Genomic DNA, 25,500 nt, shown 5'->3' with positions numbered 1-25,500 from the left:
TACCCCAGCGAGCTGTTCATCCAGCGTCCTCTTAAAGACCCCCCAGCGTAGGCGATGATATCAAACTTTGGAGTAAAGCATCCACACCTGAGGACAGGAGGGCGATCCAGGCTCGGGAAATGGGCGGATGAGAACCTGATGGTGTTTAACACTGAAAAATGCAAGATTCTCCACCTTAGGAGGAAAAACCTGCAGCATCCTTATAGGCTTGGCAGTTCTATGCTGGTTAGCACTACAGATGAAAGGGACTTGGGGGTCATGATTGACCACAAAATGAACATGAGCCTTCAGTGTGATGCTGTGGCTAGTAAAGCGAGCAAAACGCTGGCTTGCATCCATAGATGCTTCTCAAACAAATCCCGGGACATCATTCTCCAATTGTACTTGGCCTTGGTGAGGCCTCAGCTGGAGTACTGTGTCCAGTTTTGGGCTCCACAATTGAAAAAGGATGTGGAGAAGCTTGAGAGAGTCCAGAGAAGAGCCACACGCATGATCAGAAGTCAGGAACACAGACCTTACAAAGAGAGGCTGAGAGCTATGGAACTCTTCAGCCTGGAAAAGAGCAGGCTCAGGGGTGATCTGATGGCCACCTATAAGTTTATCAGGGGTGTTCACCAGAATCTGGGGGAACAATTGTTCACCAGAGCACCCCAAGGGATGACAAGGTCGAACAGTTATAAACTCCTGCAAGACTGTTTCAGGATGGACATAAGGAAGAATTCACTGTCTGAGCCCCCAAGGTCTGGAATAGCCTGCCACCAGAGGTGGTTCAAGCACCAACATTGAACGCCTTCAGTAGAAATTTAGATGCTTATCTTGCTGGGATCCTGTGACCCCAGCTTACTTCCTGCCCCTTGGGCAGGGGGCTGGACTCAATGATCTTCCAAGGTCCCTTCCAGTCCTAATGTCTATGAAATCTAGGAAATTGATCCTTCTGGTGAAGGGAAAGGCCCCAGGTAGGAGGGGGCACATTCTGTAGATCAGCGCATAGCTGCACAGGTGGTGTTGCCAGCAGGGCCCTGGCTTCTTTGACCATGGGATGATGTTCCAAGAAAAAGGATTGCTAGGAAGAGATAGGATCCACCTGACAAAGAGGGAAGAGCATCTTCACAGACAGTCTTGCTAACCTAGTGAGGAGGACTTTAAGCTAGGTTCACTGGGGGGTGGAGACCAAAGTTCTGAGGTATGTGGGGAAGTAGGTGACCTGGAGGAAGTACAAGCAGAATTGGGCAGCAGGAGAGGTGTTCTTATTCTTCCTGAGAAATTGGGACAATTGGGTAGTTACCTCAGGTGCCTGTACACAAACGCATGAAGCCTGGGAAAAAAGCAGGAAGAATGGGAAGTCCTTGCACAGTCATGAAACTATGACATGATTGGAATAAACAGAAACTTGGTACGATAGCTCACATGTTTGGAGTACTGCCATGGGTGGGTATAAACTGTTTAGGCAGGAGAAAAGGGGAGGGGAAGTTGCACTTTATGTAAATGAGCCATATGATTGCTCAGAGCTCCATTATGAAGCTGGAGATAGGCCTATTGAAAGTCTCTGGGTTGGGGTCAGAGGGGAGAGCAACAAAGGGGATGTTGTGGTGGGGGATATAATGGATGAGGCTTTCTTCAAACAGCTAGTGGAAGTTTCCCGATCATAGGCTCTCATAAGGGACTTCAATCACCCTGACATCTGCTGGGAGGGCAATACAGCAGTACACAGGCAATCCATAAAGTTTTTGGAGAGAGTTGGAAACAACTTTCTGATGCAGGGTTGTAGAATCTCCATCCTTGGGGGTTTTTAAGACCTGGGTAGACAAATCTTGACAGGGATGATCTAGTTGGGAATAGGCCTGTTGTGAGCAAGGGGTTGGACTAGATGACCTCCTGAAGTCCCATCCAACCCTTATTTTCTATGATTCTATTATTTTAAGATTCTAAGACATTTCAACCCATTTTTTGTGAGTGTGTGTGTGTATGTATAAAGTAATAATGAAATGAAAAATAATGAAGAGAATAAAAAAAGAATAAATTGGCTCCTGCAAATGGCTTCCACTGTTAGATGACAGTGCTAAAAAAGCTCCATAATGGAGGACCAGTTAATTGTGTCGGTCATCAGTAATGAAAATATTGGCTTGTTTGACAGTAGTAATACATGAGTAACATGAAAAATGGAGATCCTGATCATTTTTACATTTTAATGGTTCAGGCCACATGTATTATTCAAGAATTATCAGTTTAGAAGCTCCAGCAACTTAAGTACAGTAAATGAAATGTAGAGTCTCCAGAATGAATTCCCACATATAACAATGTGTACCACATAAAACATTTAACTGCAAGCAAGGACTAGAAAATAGGTAAAAACCCTTCCTACTTACAATTTTGAAGAGACCTTGAAGCTAAGGTGTGGACTGTGATGATAAATGTGATGACTACTTAGAATTATTTATGTTTTTACTGACACTTGGAGATTGAAGTGATGGGTGTAATGTAAAAATAAGACAGACAAGACTGTTTGTCCTTGCCACGTAATATTGCTTTTCTTTGGTTTCTTCCCTCATTTGCTGCTCATATTTTAAATTAAACCTCCTTTTAAATTTAATTGGAAAAAATGAGTCTCAGAAATATTGATATGTTTGCACCAAATTTTAGCTAGTTTACCTAAAGTAGATGAGCATCACGTACAGATTATTTATCAAGGGCCTTATCTGAGTACTCAAACTGTTTTTCCATGATTTAGCATTTATTAAAAACACATAATTTGAATAATCTGTATGGGATACTGAAAATATGGCTGAAAGATAATGTCTATAACAGATCAAAACATTTTTTGAATTGGGAAATTTGTTACAGTTGTACATCTATTTGAGGTTTTGAAAAACTTCTTCCAGCTAGCAAGATATTGTTTCCACTGGCATATTATTTCCTTCAGTGAATCCACTTCTGTATAATTAGAATATCATGACCTCATTATTATTATTACTACATAGAACTGAGCACCCACACAAGAAATTATCATATTATTAATTAATGGCAGAACTATCTCATTGCTGACCTTTAACATGCCCTTATAATGTCTCAGTGCAGCAAGTATAAACAGTTTTACAGTCCAGCACAGGAAAAAATGGCAGATTGACTATTTGCAGATGGGACTATGGAAAACACAGAGGAGACTACATTTTTAAAAATAAAACTGGGAAGTTTATTAGCATACAGAATGTGCAACTCCATTGGGGAGCATTTTGTTTCCATTTGATGGCAAGAAGAGTAGAAGAAAACAAAAGCTGTTACACACATCAAAGCTCCCCATTCCTGTGACTTACTTCAGTAATCTGGGAAATAGTACTAAATTTAACTGCAATAGACAAATTTATGTCTCCCAGTGTTGCCTTTCAGGAATTCTTCAGGGCTCTGCTCACTTTCTTCTATAAACTATCTTCAGTCAATTGTTTGCAGTAAAGTTCAGACAGATTGCAAGGAAAAAACCCTATATATTTTATTTACTAGGCCTGGGCTTACATGTTCCTATCTCATATTAGAATGAGCTCACATGGAGTGCAGTATCTTTCAGTACTACACCATGGTGTCACCATGCATACCTTACCAGGACATCAGCTTTGAGCACTGGTTGACCATGAGTAACATGCACAGTATACAATATGTAGGGGTGCACCAATAAAAATTGTCTTGGCCAATACTGATAGCCAATTATTAACCAGCCATTTCAGCCAATACCAGTCTGATAACTGATTTATAGGAATGCAGCCAGGCAGCATGGGGAGTGGTGCCTAGCAGGTAAGTCGGGGTGGGATCAAGGCCCCCACAGTGAGGGAGGGAGTAGGACGGGGCAGGGGTGGGGACAGTCATGTGGGAAACGGAAAACCTGGATCCCTAGTAATAGGATGTTTTCTGGCTCACTTTTTTTCTTAATCTTTTATTTTCTAATAATTTTTTCCGCACTCCACTCCCTTTATCTTTTTTCATGCCTGCTTCCCTCCATTCCTAAATGCTTCCTTTTTTTCTTTACTTTTTCATTTCTTCTTTCCCCTTTGCCCCTCCTTTTCCTACTTAATCTTCCTTGCCTCCCTGAGCCTTAACAGAGCAGATAAAACAAAGGGACAGATGCTACCTGACAACATTTAGCATCCTGACTGTCACACACTCCATACTGCAGTCAGAATACAGAAACCCTGATCTGTTTATCAGCTTGTCTAAAGTCACTCTTATCATTCACACTTCTCAGAGGTTTCTAGCTAGGAGGAGCACATTTTTAAAATCCTGGCTAAAGTCAGTTATTGGTGGCAAGAACCTCAGAGCTTTAGTCTTAGATGTCCAACATAAAATTAATATCCCTCGCTTCCATCATCCAGGAAGTGCTTCCCTCAGTCTGCAGCAAAACCAACAATAATTAGCTCTGTGGTAGCAACTGCTAAGAACTACCAATATGGATGCCTCATCTAGAGACTGTGTTTTTGTACTCTAACAATCTGACCTTAAATTTTTGCTGCCAACTTGTATTATCTTGCCTGCCACAAAGTAGGTTGGAAACACTTTCCGGGAAGAATTTGTCTTGGGATCACCTCAGGGTTAAATAATCTGGTACATCTTGGAAATGCAGTATGGTAAGAGGACACTATGGCTGTACTACATCTGGAGTTTATCAGGTGGGAGCATATTTCAAATGTTGTTGTCTTCCTTTTCTATGAATTAAGGGCACTAATTTATAGTCGTCCATCAATATCTTCAAAGAGACGCTTGGCACAATCTTCTTATACTATGGACAAAATATCACAAGCGCTAACAAAAGCTTAGTGGTAATATATTAACATTAAACTAAGTCCTGGGCTTTAGTTCAGGGATATAAACATTTAATGTCTTTATTTAGGGGAGAGTTGTGTAAAATGAAACTGATTACAAATCATTTACTTCTATGGCTGAAAAGATCATTGCACAAGGTGTTGCCATATTTCCTCAGTCACAAAATAGTACACTTTTTTCTACCCCCTGGTTTCTGACTTTTGCTCAGCTCTGAGCTGTTGTGCCAGTTAAGCACACTGGGCATGGGAGTGAGAGGAGTCATGCAGAACATCAGCTAGCAAAAGTGGTAGGGAATGGTCCCATTGACACTGGGACCATCCCATTGTAAACAAGTTGGGCATCCCACTGACAACAGGACAAAACTCTTCATTTGAATGTACCCATGGAATATGCAGGACAAGTGTTATCAATGGGACGGTTCCAGCGACCATGGGATATATGGCCACCCTACCTTGCAAACACCTCTGCATACAAATTCAGAGAGGGTTCTTTTCACTACAAATATATACTTTTCCTACTGAGTACACAGGAGATATTTGATGGTTTCTAAAGCATTTGACAGAAGTGCAGTAGAGCAAATTCCTGAAGTATATTCCTGAATATTGTGCATATCAATCTGATTCAAAGAACTTGGCCATTCTCTGAGAAAATGTGGATAGTGATTGCCATAGCTACAGATCAGGATGAGATCCTTAAGAAAGGATAGGGTGGCCAGAAAAGCCCATATACAGACCCTATCACCAATTTAAGGAAGAGCTTAGTATCACATGGGATTTTCTTGAAAGGACCTGTCCCGAGAAGCAGGGTAATGCAGGAAACTTACCTGCAGCCCTGAACAACACACGTGGGGAACAGCAGGAGGAACCCGCATGGCTCGTAAGCCGCCTCTTTGTACAGCTGCGCCTGACTGGTGAGGTCACACCAGACACCAGCTGGCGAAGTTAAAAATGGCGGCGGCCACAGCAGAAGGGGCGGATGGCCCGTGGGTAGAGTGACTGCGGAGACTGCTGGAGGGGCAAGCCTCGTGACAGTTGGCACCACCTGGGAAGTAATCCGGGCTGCTGCATCCACTGCCGGAGGAGCGAGCCGGGCTGCTGCATCCACTGCCGGAGGAGCGAGCTGGGCTGCTGCATCCACCACCAGAGGAACAAGCTGGGCTGCTGCAGATGGCTCCAGAGGAGCAAGCTGTGTGGCTGCAGCTACCGGTGGAGGAGCAAATCTCAGGAAGGGTCCAGGAGAAAACTGGTGAGCCGGAGCAAGGGCAGTTGCAGGGACAGAGACCTCAATGCAGACGCCCCAAGACAAAGGTGGAGTGGTGGGTTGGTAGGACAGCCCGTCGGGAGATGAGCTCCAGTGATGACCCAGACGAGGGGCTGTGGGCAAGACAAGGTCACGGACAAGGCCTGGGAGGTCCAGCGGATATGGTCTAAAACCCAAAGCTAAGTGGGGAGAGTCACGGTGTGGTTTCATAGATTTCATAGACATTAGGGCTGGAAGGGACCTCGGGAGATCATCGAGTCCAGCCCCCCGCCCAAAGGGCAGGAAGTCAGCTGGGTTCATAGGATCCCAGCAAGATAAGCATCCAATTTACTCTTGAAGGTGTTCAATGTAGGTGCTTGAACCACCTCCGCTGGCAGACTGTTCCAGACCTTGGGGGCTCGGACAGTAAAGAAATTCTTCCTTATGTCCAGCCTGAAATGGTCTTGCAGGAGTCTGTGACCATTCGACCTCGTCATCCCTTGGGGTGCTCTGGTGAACAGACGTTCCCCCAGATCCTGGTGGTCACCCCTGATAAACTTATAGGTGGCCATCAGATCACCCCTGAGCCTGCGCTTTTCCAGGCTAAAGAGTCCCATGGCTCTCAGCCTATCATCGTAAGATCTGTTTTCCTGACCTCTGATCATGCGCGTGGCTCTTCTCTGGACTCTCTCAAGCTTCTCCACATCCTTTTTGAATTGTGGAGCCCAAAACTGGACACAGTACTCCAGCTGCGGCCTCACCAAGGCCGAGTACAAGGGTAGACGAGCACTGAGTCTAGGTGGCTGTAGGTGAAAGCCCCTGAGTGGGGGAAGTAGGGGAGAGGGCACTCTGGGCACAGGGTATAAGGAAGCTAGGGACAGTTCCTGGGGAGAAGCATCTCACAGGACAGGCGTATAAGTGCCACCAGGCTGGTGTGTGTGACCCCAACCCATCGACATGTTAGTGTGCAAGGTGGGAGGGCGTGATCCGTTGAAGGACCACATCGAGGGGACCCAACAAGGGGGTGTGAGGCCGGGATGTAGTGGTGGTGGAGCCCCATGAACCCTCCGGGTCAGACCCTGGCAACAAGGGACCTGTCAGCCAACCCCGACCATTGCGGAACATCAAGACGTGGCAGGCGAGCGTGGGACTGGCAACGCGGGAGGAAAGCACTACCTCAAGGTTACTAAGGGTCCGGAAGAGGCATCACATAAGAAGGGAGATCCGAGCCACTATCCGGTGGCTAGTGAAAGCCCGGCGGTGACAGGACCTAAGGCAATGATTCCTAAGATATTACAGGAAAAAAAAACATATTTAAAGACAGTGCTATAATTAGGGACAACAAGGGAAACTGCCCCAGGTGCTAACAGGGATGGGGAAGTGAGAAAACAGCTTTTACCACAGATCACGGAAGCAGCAGCAATCAGAACTGGTCATTGCCCCTATGTGCATAGGTGCTGACTTTGGTTTTTGCTGGTGGATGCTTGCAGATGTAACTCCCCTCATCTCCACCCCCAAAACCCTCCCAACACTTTAAACTAAGTGTATTTCCACACCAAGCCCCACACATGCCCAGCAGAGGCTATGTCTATGCCTGTGTGTGGCAACTGCCTCAGGTGCCCCAAACATTCTTTTGCTGCAGTTAAAATGATATCTGAAGGTAATTTTGGGGACTGAAGAATCTAAGAGAAGAGCTTAATACATTTTATGAAGCCTAAAATTAATAGTGAGATTGAAGATGTTTGTCAGGGCTTCTTTGTGTTAAAAGTGCAGACCAAGTCAAGCAAAAAGCCCATGTTGGCTCAAGTAAGAACCAGGAAAAAATGTTCTCCTGGAACAAAGCTGGGATTAATTTGTTGCGATAACTGGGGAAAATGTACTTCTAGGCTATTATTCTCAGTTCTTTAAAAATGAGTTCTTTACTAAAAAAAAGTTAAAAATTGTGGTTATTTACATGGTTTTGTTGAGTTGGAGGAAAATATAGGACATCGCTACCACATGGTAGCTATGTGAGTACATAGTTGGTATATGCTGATGCAATCAAAACATGCAATTAGTCATGCAGCCTACATTATACCAGGGTAAAAGGGTTAAAAAACTCCAAATCCATGCTATGATAGGAAGAGAAGTAAGACCACATGCATGGCAGCCACATCAGTACAGAGTTGTAAGGTGATAAGTCATTCTTGGACAATGGTTTAAGCATGAGGTGTACAATTGTTGGTGTGGGAAATATTCAAAGGCCTTACCAGTCTTTATAGGTCTATGGCATGTGGGGGGAGGTTCAGTCTGTTGCCCTGTGGGGTCAGGCCAACTCAGGATCTCAGTATTGCACTGTTAGACAGAAGGGTGTGACACAATTGCACATATACAAACACACAAATCAATTGGGTGCATACACACACGCACACTACCAACTCAGGCACATAGACATCCAAACCAGCCTAGGCACATGCATACCTATCACCAATTCAATCACATACACACTACACACCAAAAATTAGACAACAATCAGCCGTCAATACCCAAACACTCAGTACACATACAAAGATCACTAATTTGTATTAGTACTAATTTGTATTAGTAATTTGTCATTGTACACAATGACACATGTATGTGTGTGTACACACACACACTCACCAGTTCACACACATACAACCCACCTACACATACACATAGGTAAGTTCCTAACTTGAGGTACCTGGGATACTTGGGGGAAGGCTAAGTTGAGAGAGAGAGTTAAAATGTAGGGAGTGAAAGTTGCCAGAACCAGGATTAGAACCGGTGGACTAGAGAGAAGCTGACTGAGGAAGTGAGGCTTGGGTTTACTTAAGATCATGTAGCCCCAGGTTTACTCAAGGTCACTGGTGCAAGGGGAAAAGCCTGGTGGCAAGAAGGAGACAGCCAAGAAAGAAACTGAGGCAGACACCTGGGAGCTCAAGGGAAAAAGCAGTGAAGATAGTGCCGCAGGGCACTACAGTGTCTGCTCCTCTTAGAGCAGAGATTGTCCAGGGAGGGAACACAAAGAGCCAGATAAGAGCCTAGGTGCACGTTGCCATGACAACTGGCTAATGAGGGAATTGGCAGCACCTGCACCTGCAACTGCACTTGGTTAGCTGGCCGGAAGAGGCAGGGCCCTAGGCCCATATAAACCCTAGGGCTGGGACCAAGCAGTTCAGTTCCCTGCCAGCAGCTGAAGGGGAAGGAGCCTTCAGGAAAGAAGGGCTCAGACATGCTACAGCCATTGGATTGGCTACCCTTAGGGCTAATGGGGCACCAGGAGCCCATAAGGTACTGTTGCGTACAGGCAACCAGTATTAGAGAAGGAGTTTTACTTTTTTAAAGGGGCAGAGCATGTCTTGCACTCTGTGTTACATTTGATTGCTGTTGTTTGTTTGCTTTGGGTGAGGCTATTTGGGGAAGGAGGAGGCCTCATTAGGGGCCCACTAGAGCTGGGGGACCCCAGTGCCAGAGAGGGCATGGCATTTGGGGTGCACAGTCTCTGGTGCCAGAGAGATGCAAAGATAGGGCTGTGGAGAGCCCAGAGAGGACAAGGGGGCCAAATCACAGCAAGGCCTAGACCAGACCATGCCAATACCATCTGCGAGGCTTGGGATGGTTGCATATAGCATATAGCTCATAAGGCTGGGAGACTCAGGAACCATCCACCATAATGTGGTATGCCAAGGGAATCTATGAACTACAGGGTTCAGTAAGATCTAGCCAGACCGTGTCTAAACCCAAAGATCAAGGGCAGCCTCCCTATATCAATTTATACCAACAAGACATGGCGGGCGAGATAGAGGGTGCCTGTAAGGCAAGACTAGGACGGTTAAGGAGCCTAAGGGTAACATGGCCACCCCTAGGGACCCCACCCTGTAACACAAAGCAATAGCAGTGGCAGAGATCTGGGGAAAAGACAGTGGGGGTTTGCAGGCACAGAGGAGTTCAGGACAGGTGCTGGAGGTGGCAGTAAGCCAGAAGCAGGAGAGGGAGAAATGAGACAGAAGTTAGAGGGGTAAGGAGCAGGGCTGGAACTGTAGTAAAGCAAAACTGAACTCAGGGGTCCAAATGTCTTTTTAATAAAACTGTTAACGCACTTTTGCCCCATGAAGTTATTGCTGCATTCACACACTCACAATGGCAGCAGTAAAAAGACTTGGTGGAAGGGTTGGAGTCCATGTAGGGAACAGAAACAGAGTCCAAGTCCTTGGCTGAAGAGAGGGTGGTGATAGCTACCTATCCAGGCTGGAAAAGGGTCCTTTTCCAGCAGGTGTTGTCCAGAGGGTGGTCACTGGCAGGGCCTCTGAGTGGATAGGTGGTGTGGCATGGTGCTGGTCCAGATGCAGAGGGCATCCCCAGGAGTCAGTCTTCTCTACCCCTTTTTATGGGGCAGACTACCTATGATCTCCTATGCGGAGGGCCTGTCCAGGCAAGATCAGTCTTGTTCCAGAGGGCTCCAGGTATTCTTACTGAGCATGTGCAGCCTTGGCACAATGGTGGGTTGCCTCATCTTTTGTTTCTTGAATGCTGAGGGTGGTTCCAAGGGCTGGGTTGTTGGTCCAGGTATTGGTGCTGATGGTTTGGTCATTCGGAGGGAGCTATTTTTAGACCTATTGCCATTGTCTCTCAAGCACCCGCATTCATTCCCATTCATTCAGGAACCAAGTTACATAGGAGGGGTAGGTGTGAGTCATAAGTCAGAGGACACAAGAAAGAAACTTGACATGACTTATGCTAACTTACATATTTAGGCCTAAAACAGTAATCGCACAATAAAAGCAATAAAAAAATCAATACAAATGTAAGAATTATCACTTATAAAATGGTAGATATCTATATCAAAATAGCAGGGCACTTATTTGCAAAGGGGAGAGAGAAAAATAAAACTCACTAGCTAAAATAAAATGTTAAAGCTTATCCTACATCTTAGCTTACTTATACTTATCTATAGGAAATAAAGAGGTAGAGAAAGTCAGAAATGGTTGAGCAAGGGGAGGTAATGCATTTCTTTCTTTTTTTTTTTTTTAGACAGAGAAACTAGGGGTCTTGCTACAAGTCCACCCCTCACTCTCATTTCTAGTAGGTAATTTTGGTCTGGTATCTTCATACTGGTACTGACCCCTGATGTGCTCAAAGTACAAATCCCTTCACCATTGCATGATATTGGATACCAGGAGGTGCCTCGTCAGTTTAACATATGGCAGGGGACTGCAAGTTTTCAGGGTGCTCTTGTTGCTTGGGTACCTTGAGGGAAAAGTGGTACCCAAGCATCAGCCAGTGGCTGTAATTTGACAGCTTTTACTCCTGGGCTGGTCATATTGATCATTATGATTCTTTTGTTGTCCTTATTTGTAACAGCAAAATCCAAGCACAGCCGACTGTCGCAGCCTCAGATAGTGTGATTTTTCATGGCTATTGTCATCAGCCTTCACCAGCTGGTCCTGTATGACACTGTGATGCATTTGCCACACTCTTACGTGGGGCTTGCAGATGCATAGGATGTGGGGTAGGGTCTCACTCAAATAGCAGCACCTCTTGTTTCAGTGGCTATAGTGAATGGTGCCACTGAGCAAGAGGTAGTTGAAAAGAGCCTAATGTGTGAAACACCAGTCTGTAATGCATGAACTTGCTGCAAGGCATGAAGTGGGTGCTGGCATACTACTTTGAGATGACCTCAAAAACTTTTCTGTAGTCTGATTTTTTGCCTTCAGGTCATTGATGTACTTGGCTCATGTGGCATCCTTCAGGAGCCTCTCCAGGCAGGTGCTGACTTAGGAAGTAATGGTGATATGTTCAGTGCTTGGGGCTGGAAGCAATGACACTCCCTGCTCCTGCTGTCTCTTGCACCCCATTAAGCAGCAGTGAATGTGCTTCCTAAGGTGTTGTGTGGCACTGTAGGCTTAGCTCCACAGCAAGGCAAAGTCTCCACTGTCTTGTCAGAACTCACTCTCCAGTGACCTGCTCAGGAATGTGGCCAAGTCCTTGTTGAATAGTGATTTAGCAATCCTGGTCTCCTTCAGGGCAGCAGCAGTGATGTTGTTCACCAGGTCACTGTGGCAGGTTAGAGGGCAGAAGGCATGGGTGATTACTGGAATGTCACAGAGGTTTCCCATGTGGGGACAGTGACTGAACATACAAAACAGGTGATTGCACATAATAAATCTACTTTTGCAAGATGTGGGATGCGTGTCACAGTAATAATTGATTACAGGCCACAGATTAGAGGGCCACCAATCAGTGTTACTAAAATGTGTGCCCTGGTTTGTATTTTTAGAAATGATATTTCTTGTTTGTGACTAGTTACAGCCTGGCATTCTTAAAACATTGTGTAGATTGTAATATTCTGTAACTCAGACACTTGAATTGGCTAACTCAGACGTGCCTGAATGACATTCATTGACTACTTTACTGCTTTCTCTTTATTCATCTCCTGCTCATCTTAAACCCTTCCTTCATGTCATATGTTACATCTTTAATGCCCCTCAGGCCAGGCTGTTCATGAATGAGGCAGACTTCTATCAAGTCACTTGTCTCCAGTGATTACTGAACAAAGTCTGTCCCCTACTGTTATACATTTGATCTTGTGGTTGATGGTGTCCTTGTTTCTACAGAACACATCTGTTGAAGGAGGCCATGAGGGAGAAGTTCTTTCTGGTCACCTGCTCCAAAGCTATAGAGGCTCTTAAGAATAGATCAGTATTTCAATTTGACTTGCCCATGCAAAAGGATTTAGAGCATTAGAGGGATCCAGTGTTGCTTTGTGGGAAACCTGCATTTTTGTTCAGCTGGAAATATTTGGATAGCTGTGCACTCAGTCATTGCCCAAGAACCATCATGGGTACCAATCCAGAGTACATCCAAAAAGGGTGGATCAAAATGGTCAGGTCATGACCGCATACAGCACAGTCTTCTGGCCAGTTGTTAAAGAAAGAAGGTATCTTTGTTAGTTATAGATGAGCTGAATTTTTTGCCTTCAATGCTCAGTTTTTGTTGTTGTCTTTTTTTTGGGGGGGGGGGTCCTACACAATTTGACTATTTATTGTTAGTGCTATGTGAACCATAGTTACTGAAGCTCCATTTTTGTTTATTTAGCTTCAAGAACTCCTTATGAACCTTCAGCTTCAGGCTTTTAATTCCTGAGGGTATAATTGGAATGTGCTCAATATTGGCTAATGAAGATAGTGGTAAGCTGGATTGCATCGCCAGTGATGGCTCACTGCATGTTAGCGCAACAGCAGCAGTCCTTTCTCTTCTTTTTTTTTTTTTTTCTCTGAAGGAACTGCAATTGCTCCTTCATTCTTTGCTGGACTTGGTATCTCAGTCTTCCACCTGTCAGATGCACTGCCCTCCCATTACTTGCTATCCCATTGGTTTGACTGAGCAAGTAATGTATTCTGGACTGCCCTAGATCACTACTTATAAGGCATAATGCTTGCTTCTGTCAAAAACAGGAGACAAAAGGTCCATCTCCTGGCCCCACCCCAGCCTTCAGATAGGAATTGTAAAAATCTTATTTCATTTCTGTATAACTGCCACGCAGCACTTATGTAACCTTGAAGTCTTGGCTGTTAATCAAAATGAAAGCTTTGTACTTTTCTACACTTGTATCAAGCTGCACATGCACATTCTGTAAATTTAATTTCTTATCTGTAAGTGTCATTTCTACAGAAACGAAACTTATGTAGAAAATCTACCTAGTAACTACTGTGTAAAAGAAACTATCCTATCCCTGTATGCTTAGCTTATATCATAGTTAGTGTCACAGAGGCAGTCCAACCAACATCTATAAAAGAGGCAAAGAGGCAGGAAGTAGCAGAGACAACGACTGGACAACCCTGTAGGCCTGATCACCCTGCAGCCAGTTCTCAGCTTCCCCGCCTGGGCGTATCCCAGCAAAAACCAAGGCCTCGAAAACCCGACAATCGACAAGGACTCACCGTGTTACAGTTTTGTATTCAACATCCCATTTATGAGCTGTTGACCAGTTCTGGGACTTAAGGAGCCAGCAGCCTCACCTATCATTGGACTAGTTCCAGTGGTGGAAAGCAAGGGATAGCTCTGGAACCCCATGAACTGACAGACCCCCTTTGTATCTGTAACTGAAGAACCATTGGAGACTCCACTTCTCGACTGCCTCTCTTTGTAGCTTAGACAGCATATCTATGCTCTCTATACTTATATTTACTGCAACTTCGTTCCAGCCGGCCTCCCCTCTTATTCGTAAGAGGATGAGGCCAGGTGAGTGAATAAAACAAACTTTTACTTCACCTTATATCTACTCCATAATAACTTCTACTACTAACATCCCATCTCAATGAGCTATTGACCAGTTCTGGGACTTAAGGAGCCGGCAGCCGCACCTATCATTGGACTAGTTCCAGTGGTGGAAAGCAAGGGCTAGCTCTAGAACCCCGTGAACCAACAGACACCCTATAGACTTATTACAAAACACTAACAACTTACTCTAAGTTGTCTACTTGCGCCAGCTCGGCGAACCTCGAAGGCGGTTATAAAGCTACCTCCAATACTGCCCCACAAGCCGCGCGCTCGCCCGCTCCGCAAAGCCCGCAGCTCCCCAAGCGGTGCCGGAACCGCTAGCCCGGCATTCCGCCACAGGAATATATAATTAAGTTCCATTGGTTGTTTGGCTCCTATTAGCTAGAATTCAGATCTTCAATTCGGTAGGCAGAACACAAAATTTGCTACCAAATAGAAATCATGTGCATTAAGAACTGTCTTTGAATTCCTAAGGGCTCTTGAGAAATACCTCTAGCTCTGTAACTCATCCAAACCTGATTATACTCTTCCACCGGTTAAGCTGGTCTCAACTTTTGGTTCAGCAGAGGTGAACATGTGCTTTCAGTTTTATATAAGACTCTGTAAATTTTAAATTTTCACTTCAGGCAAAGCAGGCTGAGCAGACCTGTTTTTTTTTAACTTTTAATTTATTCATTGACTACTTTACTGCTTTCTCTTTATTCATCTCCTGCTCATCTTAAACCCTTCCTTCATGTCATATGTTACATCTTGAATGCCCCTCAGGTCAGGCTGTTCATGATGCAGTTTTCTGGGCCAAAGCTAGGATGGCATGCTCATTGGAGCAAGGACCAAATCTTATACGCCTTTGTACAGTACCAAGCATATTGTTGGTGGTGACCAAGAATAAATAACTGTGATCTTCCCCTCCTCTGTCACTTTCTTGATCCTTTTGGAATCAGTGTTGGAACCATTTTATTCAGTAGTTTTATCTTGCATATAAAGACCCTTTTTGTTTGTTTGTTTTCTCAAAGCTATCTTCCTGCCAAGGTCTAGCAACCTCAGAGTTAATTTTGTGCTTAGCAATGACATAGTGTTTATTTAATTGACTTTTTTTTTTTTTTTTACTTGCTTCAGATTCCTCTTTATGCTGAAGTTCCTTCCCTAAGTCAGGTAGTCTAAGTGACACTACAGTTACCTTGAAGCCAGTGATTCCACTCAATTCATTCAGTAGATACAGTTTTCTTCTTTCTTTTCATTTACATATTTGCTGGTAAGTGAAAAGTCTCTAATGGGAGTCTGAGTGTGCTGACTGCTTCTAGTGTTTATTAGAATGCTTTGGAGAGTGTTCAGAGAAGCCCTGAAAACTGGTGGGGGGGGGAACATGTTAGCAAATCCCCTGCCTCAGCTTTTACTTCATAGCAACTAAGAAACCTAATATGCAACAAACGTTTGTCTCATCTTCCACAGGAGACTTTCTATTCATTTCCCCACATAAAAGCTGTTCCTTTGTCTTTCTATCTTCCTGGCTTGCAGTTATTTTGCTTTTTTCAATCTAACACTATGAACAAGGTCTGCAGCAGAAAAATTCAAATAGATAATTCTGTAACACTGCAACTCCACACAGTATTTTGAACAAAGATGCACCAGTGGAGAATTGTGGATTACTATTTAGATATAGTTTAGGGCCTTGATCCTAGAATAAACTTTGAGAGGAGCATCCTCCAGAGATAGGGAATCACAGTGGTAGTCTACCCACGCAGAGCCCACTGGAACTTTGGGGCTTCTAAAAGCGCAAGCTTACTGCGACGGGATATGTATTCTTTTTGTATGCTTACCACAGGCAAAATCTTAAATCTAGTGCTTTGTCTTTATACAGCATAACTATGATGCCAACTGAATAGTAAATTATACATGAAAACCCCTATGCCAAAAGAACATTAAGGACAGATAGCTGGAAATGCCAAATTAAGGTTGCCCAGGCAGCCTTAAATTGGTTCCTTTGTGTTTATAGAATATGATGTATCAAGTTGCTTGATCTTTTCCACAGTAATTCTCCCTTATTCAGGACGCAGAATAGAGGGTGCATACTGCGTGAACAACAATATTATTCAATATCCAACTGACTCAGTATTGCCTTTTATCTTCATTCAATATATGGCTGCATGCCTTATTTACTCCATGCTGTTCACTTCCTGTTCTAAAGAAAATTAATTTCCTCATAGGAATTTCTGTGATACTATTCAAGTACTTTCTAAAAACGTTTATTTTCACAACACCCCTGTAATGTTAAGGGGAACTTAAACAGGTCAAAAGTATTTACTAGTTTTGAAATGCCGAATACCTGTTATGGCATTTTGCAGCACTCCTGTGTTGACAGATTTAATTGATTGACAGTGTGGCTGTGAGTGCTAAGCATTTTGACAAATCAGTTCTTGGTGTCTCAGGTTGTGCATTCATTAACTGGGTATATTTCTCAGTTAACAAATGTCACAGTGCCTTTGTCTGGTCTTCTCTGAAATCAGCCCAAGAGTGGCTTCTAGATTGGAGGGAGACCTTATTTTTTTTGTACTCTTGAGACTCTGGCTTTTCAGCCCCTGACCCTCCTGGTATCCTGGGTATCACTTAAACTGAAGTATCCTCAAGGCTATTTACTCACTTCTCTGATGGACCTCCAGCTTTTTGTCATGTCCCACCCTCAGGCAACTTTAGTACCTGGCACTTAAACACCTTCTTTCCCCATGCTAGTCAGGGAAACTGAGGCACATATCATTACAACATTTAAATGAATACATTTAAAACAGAAATACTTCAATAAAACCCAAGTCTACCACAGTGACTGCTTGTGGAAAAAGCTTGGTTTAAGTGACCTCCACAGCATCACACAGGACCTCTGTGGCACAAATAAAATCTACTTCTCCAGGGTAGCATTCAGTGTTCTTAACAACAAACATCCTTTGGACAAAGATATTTGTAGGTGCAGACAGAAGTGACAATTTTCACCTGATCTGGCCCCTGAAAGTATGTTACAGCCATGACCAAACACACAGCTGCAGAGTATTTTAAAAGGGCCAGTCCTGCAACAATCTGAACCCTCATTGCATGAAGGTTCAGATGATGATGCTCGAAAACAGAGTGCCTTCATTAATTAATGTCTGTCTGGGCGTGCCAGGAGCAGGGCTGGGCCGATGCAGCCCAGCCCTGCTCCCGGCACTCTCTTTAGAATGGGGGCAGGGAAGGGAGTGGAGGGGAATTTGGTTTGGGGTTTTTTTCAGCTGGCCCTGAAAGGTGGGGTGGGTGGATTGGAGCCTCAGGGGGGAGAGCTAGGGGAGAGCAGCTGCAGACTCATAGCTGCTCCAAACTGCAGCTGAATCTCCCAACCCTCAAGACCCAGAGAAAGCTTGTTGGGTACAGGGGAGCACTGTAACTCTCAGTGCTTCCTGCAAAGTGCTGTGAGTTACAGCAGACAGCTGCACTTCTGTCTGCATCTTTTACTGGACCAACTGCAGGGTTGGACTAGACTTAAGACAAGCATTCTAATGCAGTCCATTCTTCTTCAGGTCTGAGCAAACACCATGCCTGTCACTCCAATACTACCACAACTTATACTTTCTCTTTCTACTCATTCTCTCCACATCTTCAAACTTCCACAGCAGGGATCCTACAGATCATGGGTGACTGGTGCCTCCTGAGTCTGGGGGGGGCACCCATAGGAGCCAGCGGGGGTGGTGCTGGTGAGAAGCTGCCAGTGGCATTGGTGGCCCTGTCGGGGGGGCACGTGGCTCTCCCTACCAGTCGCCTACGCTACAGACAATGCTCCCTTCACTACCAAATCCTGATTGAATTTCAGCACAGTCCATGCAATGCATATCCTCCTGGGATACTAAATAGGCCTGTGTGGCAACCTTATGGACAGACGCACAAGAGACTGATTTTTTGTGTTGTAAGACTTGTGAAAGGGGTTTTATTCCTGTAAGGTGAATGGCTGTTGGAACTGAGTAACTTGTTACACTGAACAGTAATATTCCTGTGCTACATCTCAGATTGTATTCCTTATGCTGTGGTGTTTTTTTTCAAAGCTTGGAGCAGCAAGCCAGACTTTTTAACTGGTTATATTTTCTGATTGGGAAACAGAAAATCTCTGCTTACTTTATTCACACTAAAACAAGTCCATCGTGAGCATTAGAGGTCTCAACACCTAGTAAAAAGTATTAAGATAAAAGCATGACAGACCCTTTTAACAGAGGTGGTCTGTTTCATTTTCAGCCTCTTTTTCTTACCCCCGTCTCACAGGGCTCAGTGAAATTGAGCCTAACTGTATGAACAGCCTTGTCCCAGAACAGGACACCAGCATCCAGACTGGGGCTGGATGCAACCTTGGTCAGTTCACCTCTTATTTTGGCTTCTCTAAGGCTGCTTTTAGAGATCTCTCCCACTGGTGAGGGAGAATTGCAGCTGCCTTGTCACAGAATCATAGAAAATTAGGGTTGAAAAGGACCTCAGGAGCTCATCTAGTCCAGCATTTCTCAACCTGTGGGTTGCAACCCATTAGTGGGGCATAAGAATATTTCAAAGGGTTACGAATAAGGGAAGGAGTTGCGGGGGGAGCTGCATGGTAGGGCTGACAACACTAGGGCTGGTGCCCATGCTTCCAGGGGTAGGGCAGCCAGGAGACGCTACTTGGGACAGAACCAGGCTGCCTGACACAGCACAGGAGCCCCAGCTTAGGGCAGGTATGCCACAGGCCTCCCCTCTTCCCCCCAGCCTGTGCTAGGCTGGACTCATTCTGCTGCTGCCTGCATGAGCCAGAGCTGCCACAGCCACCATGCTTCGGCCCAAGCAGGATGGGGCAGGTGAGAGCCCATTTTGGCAGGAGCCTGCAGATTGGAACTGAGGCCTCAGCTTGGTCTGGGGAGGCAGGGGACTGTGGGTCAGGCACGGGCAGGGTCAGGAGTGCGTGGGTCAGGCCAAGCCATCTGTCTTGGCAAATGGGTCGCAGTGCAAAAAGGTTGAGAATCACTGATCGAGTCTAACCCCCTGCTCAAAGCAGGACCATCCCCAAGTAAATTGTTCATGGGCGACTGGTTCCCCCATGGCAAAACTCACCAACTGGGAGGCAGCCACAGCACTACATCCGTGCTCCCACTCCCCAGCTGGCACTTGCGGGGTGAGGGGCAACACCAGTGCTCCTTTCCCCCCATGGCCAAAGTAGGGGTGTGGCCTGTCAGGGGTGCACCAGTGGTCTCAGGGGGTGTACGTGCACCCCTATACATCGCACTGAGATCATCTCAGCCACGTCTTTGTCTAGCCGGGTCTTAAAACCCCACAAGGATGGAGCTTCCCCCACCTCTCTGGGTCACCTGTTCCAGTGAGAGTTTTCCCTAATATCTAACTTAAACCTCCCTTGCTGCAACTTGAGACCATTGCTCCTTGTTCTGTCATGTGCCACCACTGAGAACAGTCTAGCTCCATTGTCTTTGGGGCCCCCTCCAGGTAGGTCAAGGCTGCTATCCGATCCCCTCCCCCCCTGCAGACTTCACAGGCCCAGTTCCCTCAGCCTCTCCTCGGAAGCCATGTGCCCTTTTTCTTCCCGGGGAGGCTGCTCAGCCCGCTCCGCTGTGTGCTTCATCCCAGATCCTTGCAGCTCCCCCTCTCCTGAATAAAAGTTGCCAGCGGCCCGAGCCTGGGGGAGGGCGAAGGGAGCTCGCTCCCAGCCCTGCCCCGGGTGCCTCCCCCGCCTGCTGCTGCTGCTGTAGTAGTGGAGGCAGGAGCGGGGTTTCCTGTTGACACCGGAATGCGGTGAGCGGCGGGGACGGCGAACGCCACCTTCTCGGACTCCCTCTCCCCTGCCGCCCTGCGCCGCTGCCCGCCGGAGCACGGAGAAAGGGCCCGGCGGGACTGCAACTTGGGAGGCAAGCGGCGGCGGGAGCAAGCAGGCCGGGGAAGGGGAGGCTGCCCCCGGGGAGGCTGCAGGTGCCGCTGGGCCGGCCGGGGGCTCTCGGGGCATGGGGGCGCCTGCCGCGTGAGCGCCCCGGCCGTGCCCCTCGCCCATGGCTGAAGCCTGGAGGCTGGAAGAAGACGAGGAGGAGCTCGGCAGGAGGCACAGGAGGGGCAACTCGGGCTCGGTATCAGGTAAGGGCGGGGGGGCGGCCGGGACCTGCAGCGGCCGCGGGGCGGGGGTTCGGACGAGCTCGCGGTGGCCGAGGGGCCGGGGCCTCTTCCCTGTGGGCGCGGATTGTTTCCCCTCTTTGCACCTCCCTCAGGCTTTTCTGGAGACTCTGCGCGTGTGCACATCTCTGCACGTGCGTGTGGTGCGCGTGTGCACATGCTTGTAGTGCATCGTGGGGTGGGTGCTTGTGTGTGCGCATTGTCCGTGATGCACACATGTTGCACATTGCGTCGTGCGGTGTGTGCACATGTGCAATGTGTGTGTTATGTGTGCACGCGCATCGTGTGGTGCGTGCAGTGCATGCGTGTGTGGTGCGCCGGCACATTGTGTGGTGTGGTGCATGTGTGTGGCATGGGCGTGTGTGTGCTGTGGCTGTGTGCATTTTGTGGTGTGCGCATGTGTCGTGTGTGCACATATCATGGTATGCATGTGTGTGTTTGGTGTGCGTGTGTATGTGTGCAGTGTGTGCATTGTGTGGTACGCACACATCATATGGTGTGTGTACATGCATGTGGTGTGTGCATGTCTGCAGTGCCAGCTGTGTGAGGGCGTGTGTGGTGTGCAAGTGCACACATGCGGTGGCTGTGGTGTAAAGGCATATGCAGTGTGTGTACACCTGTGTGCAGTATGTGTGCGGTGTGCATGTTTGTGGTGTGTGTGTACATGCATCCTTTGACTCTAGCTGACTTCCTGCCCCTTTTGGGCAGGGGGCTGGACCTGATGAGCTATGAGGTCCCTTCCAGCCCTAATGTCTGTGAAATCTTTGTAGCATGTGTGGTGTAAATGTGTGTGCATGTGAGGTGGCGCGGGGGTGTAAGGCGTGGAGAGTAGGGAGGAGAGGCAGGGCAAGGTGCAAGCTATAATCTACCTGGGCAGAGCTAACTAACTTTATCCCCTCCTTTGGCAGCGTAATTAGATGAATCACTCTTCCTTTAAAAGGAAAAGTTCAAGGTCTGCCACACTTGCCTTTCTGAGTGCTGCTTGCCTGAACTGGAGAGTTTGTCTATAAATTATGCTGGTCAAAGAGATTTAGGGTCACCCTCGTCTCCAGCTGGCTACTCCAACTTGGAGCTTGATTCTGCAAGCCAGCATGCAGTGGGCTCCTTGGGGGTGTCAGGAGCTGTCTATATGAGTCAGCTTGTAAACCTAAGTGTCAATAACTGCTTAGTACTATTGGACAAGACCTTAAGAACAGGCCTTGCCCTGGACAGCTTACAGTCTAAATGAGCCAGGCCCAGAGAAGGTAGTGGACTCACATCTCACCTGCTACTGTGGACAGTTGTACAAGGTACTTGTGGTATCTTGTTTCCGTACAGAAAAGGGAACGCACTGCCACAAAACCCATCAGGATGTGATTTTCAATGGGAAAGGAGGAAAGTGAGAGAAAGTGGTAAGGCACCAGAAAATAGGGAGAGCTGGATTTATGTAAAGTGTCAAAGACTAGCATAACTCTTTACTCAATACGGTGTACAAGGGAGCACCATTTTAAGTACAGACTAAGGTGTTCCCATAGCTTATACTTTGGTGATGCTCAACTGTTAATTAAAGGTGAGTTGGGATAAGCAACTTTAGCTGGTCTGTGAACTAGTTGCTGTGTTGTTTGTCTCTTGTGACCATTTAAAAGATACTTTGGATGGAGGGGTTGTGCTGTTGTAGCCCTGAAGGTCCAGAAAATATGGAAGAAGCAAAGTGTTTGTTTGTTTGTGTGTTTTAGTAGTATTTTTGATTTGACATCTCTCCCTGTTGGTCTGGACAGAAAGTTTCCTTAAAAGCCTAGTCTCAGAGTGAGCATCAGGTTAAAAAAATAAAAAATACATATTTTTGTAACAGTAGTAGTAGTGAAAGGGAACAAACCCCTTCTTTTACTTTACCTTTCACTTTTTACATGTATTTCCATTCTGCATTTTTTTTTCTCTCCGTTTGAACAATGAAAACTTATTGGTCACTTCTACCTAACAAGGATTAGTTATGTATGATTTTTAGTGCTAGAGCCTTGCATCTGCCAGGTTGTTCTGTGCAGTCAGATCCTTAGGCTGTGTGACAGCCTTGACCATGTCTGTGGTAGTCTGTGTGCAAGCATAAGAGTCCATCAAGGTAGGAGCCATTGAAGTGACTAGGACATGACCTGCGTTGAATGGGTCTTGGTTCTTGTATGCTGCCACAATGATTAAATGTTTGAATTACAAATAATTATTACGCCAGTTTTTAAACAGTTCTTGGAACCAAATTTGGCACCAGAATATTAGTTTAAGGTATAACATCAATAATATTAAAGATAAAAGACCCGACTCTCGATTAAATTTATTATGAGTGGGGGTAAGTATATCCTGTTACTAAGTGGGAGTAAACTGTGGATTTAGGACCTTAGTCAAGGTGGAGAAAAACCTGAGGAAGCTGGAGTGAAGTCCAAGGTAGGAGGGTGGGGAGATGAGAACATGGCTCTTTAGCAGCCAAGGTGTGTAAATAATAGTTCACAAATTACTAGAACTGAATGATCCAATTGCCTGCTATGGGAAAGAAAGCCCAGCTAGACTGGGGATCTCTGGGGGATACTACAATATAAATAATAAAATGTCAGATACAGATTATTCCTTATGATCTTGTTCTGAGGAGTAATAAAGAGCCTTAGATAACCAACTGAGTAAAGTGCTGTGCCCTTGTCTCTACAAAATACTGGTTGTGTCAAAAAACAAATACAAAAAGCACCAACCTAAAGGATGCATAGAATCTAATTTCCTTTACTACCTATACAAGTATATGAAAATTCTTCGAAGATGTTATGTTACTATATATATCAAATATTGGTTCTGATTTTTTTTTTTTATTGTAGGCACTAATGCATATTTGCAAACATCAAAATTCTTCAGACTGAAATCAGTCTTGACTGTCCATCTAGGCCTGTGATTTATATGTAGTTACTAGTTTAATATTGTCTTTCCTTTGACATCTGCATTTTGTATAGTGTTAGACTAAATGATGCAGTAGTGGTTTGCTTGTTCTGTGGTTTGTCTATTAGAGAGGACCTGGGTTTTCTGTTCACCATGGAAAAACATGGTAAAAGGTGGATTTTTTCATTTTAAAGAGAAAAATGCATATGTTTCCTTTAAAGGAGAATATATGCTGGGCAGGTTTCCCCTTGCAAGTTGATGGAGTTCCAGCCTGCAAGGGGTTGGGGGGAGCAATAGGAGGATGATCAGGCAGGGGCGCCACATGCACATGGCAGCCAGGCAGCATGGAGAACAGCTCCCCTCAGGTAAGTCTGGGGTGAGAGGGAGATTGAGGCCCCTCCAGTTGGGCAGGGCTGGGGTGGGGGGCACTGTGCAGCCAGGGTGGTGATTGGGGCCCAGGGCAGAGAGTGGGATGGAACTGTGGGCAGCTCATCTGAGGCACAGTGGGGATTGCAAAGTAGGGTGGGGAGGCTCAGTAAGCCCTATGCTGCCGTACTGAGGTGCCCTGTGTCCACCTGGCAGCAGTGGGGGTGGCGGCATGGAGTTGTGCCCCCAGCTGCTGCCAGGTGGGCAGGAAGTGCCTCACCATGGCAATGTGGGGCTCCTGGCAGCAGCACTGAGCCTCCCTGCCTCACCCCGCTCCACTCTGCCCTGCCATGGTAAGACCCCCGCTGGGCTGCAGAGGCCCCTGAGAGGAGGGAGCAGGGCAGAATGCTCCAAGCCTGCAATGGGCAGCCTGCATTGGTTACCCCCACAGGCTGTGCTCCAGCTGTGCTGCCCATGGGGGAGAGGGCTTCATGCTCTATTTGGACCACAGCAGCTGTGGCAGCTGGGGCTCAGGCACTGCTAGGAGGGGTGGGGGTTGTGGACCCAGATCCCTGGCCCTGGAACCCAGGGCAGCTGGGGGCCCCCCTCTAACAGGGTGGAGGGCTGTGGGTGGGGAGTGAGGAGCATTGGCAGGGCCAGGGGGCTGTGGGTGGGGAGTGAGGGGCAATGGCATGGGCAGGGCACTGGCTATCAGGGCTGCTCAGTGCTACAAAGTGGCAGGGGTGGGGGACAGCTGCAGCTGGACCCACATCCTGGTGAGCAAAGGGAACAGGAGGATCTTTGACTTTTCAATGATAAAAACCCCCAAATCAAACACCAAAACTTATAGGTATTTACAGTTTATTTAATTATAGTGATTGAGGCACTGTCAGGCTTCCAGGTTGCTTTAAAATTGTAAAAATGTCAATAAAGCATTGTGTTCAATTGATATATATCATGTAGTGGCATTTTATTTTAATCCTGGAAAAACGTGGATTTTGTGTTTTTTTAAGTCAGAGAATTTGCAATTTTTAAATAGAGAAAACTAGGATACCTGTTTATTAGTTTGGAATGTTGCAAATGTTCTTACTAAAGGTAAGCAGTGGCATACAATTTCCGTCCTGTCCAAGAAACCTAGTGAATCCCTTTGGTCTCCATATGGCTATGGTGACCTCTGAATGCTCCGTTGTGAAAAAAATGGAGTAGTAGGAGAAGCCATATGACTTTTTGTTTCTGTCTTGACCTAGTAACTCCTGACCCTTTCCCCACAGAATGGGATTAAACAGCTGGTAAACCACAGATTCAAGGAAAAGAAATAGTTGTACAGAATTTGATATAAGATCCATATCACATCTTACGATGTGAATGTCAGTTGTAGCTCTGTTTATGTTGGTGTTAAAGAGTTTTCTAATCACTTACAATGTATTGAAAATATTTGTGGGGGCGGAAATCTTAAGGCATTTATACACATACTTTTCTGTTCCGCAGTGCGCCGGAGATCTGCTGCTTCTGAGCAGACTCAGTTAATTGAATTTGCTCTGCACGCGAGCTGAGGTGAACTGCACAGTGCCATGTGCAGTTATATAAGTGGAGAAATGTGTGTCAGCCCCCAGAAAATGGTGGCAGTGCACTTTTTTGAACTAAAGCACCTCCGATGTGTTTTTTAGTTCAAAAGCGCACTACCACCATTTTCTCAGCAGTGATGCATATTTCGGCACTTAACAACTGCAAGCATTGTGGTGCTGGGCCATGCATATGTAAAAAGTCCCTAAT

General features: G+C 46.1%; 1 protein-coding gene across 6 annotated transcripts in view; it reads left to right on the top strand.

The window, feature by feature from the left end:
• The first annotated feature begins 19,857 nt into the window (after positions 1-19,857).
• Positions 19,858-25,500, top strand: part of SH3D19 (SH3 domain containing 19) — a 140,789-nt gene continuing 135,146 nt past the window's right edge. For 2 of the 6 annotated variants that reach the window (XM_090036380.1, XM_090036379.1), the window contains exon 1: positions 19,858-20,436. In XM_090036380.1, coding sequence (XP_089892506.1) covers positions 20,355-20,436 — 82 coding nt within the window. In that variant the 5' untranslated portion in view covers positions 19,858-20,354. The remainder of the gene's footprint in view (positions 20,437-25,500) is intronic. The other 4 variants (XM_090036385.1, XM_090036381.1, XM_090036382.1 and 1 more) reach the window with 3 other exon arrangements.

Source organism: Crocodylus siamensis, chromosome 2 (genome assembly GCF_052110815.1).
Source record: "Crocodylus siamensis isolate JL-2025a chromosome 2, ASM5211081v1, whole genome shotgun sequence".
In the NCBI taxonomy this organism is placed as follows: Eukaryota; Metazoa; Chordata; order Crocodylia; family Crocodylidae; genus Crocodylus; species Crocodylus siamensis.
The sequence above is the reverse complement of the archived record's forward strand: the minus strand, read 5'-3'. Positions and strand labels throughout refer to the sequence as shown.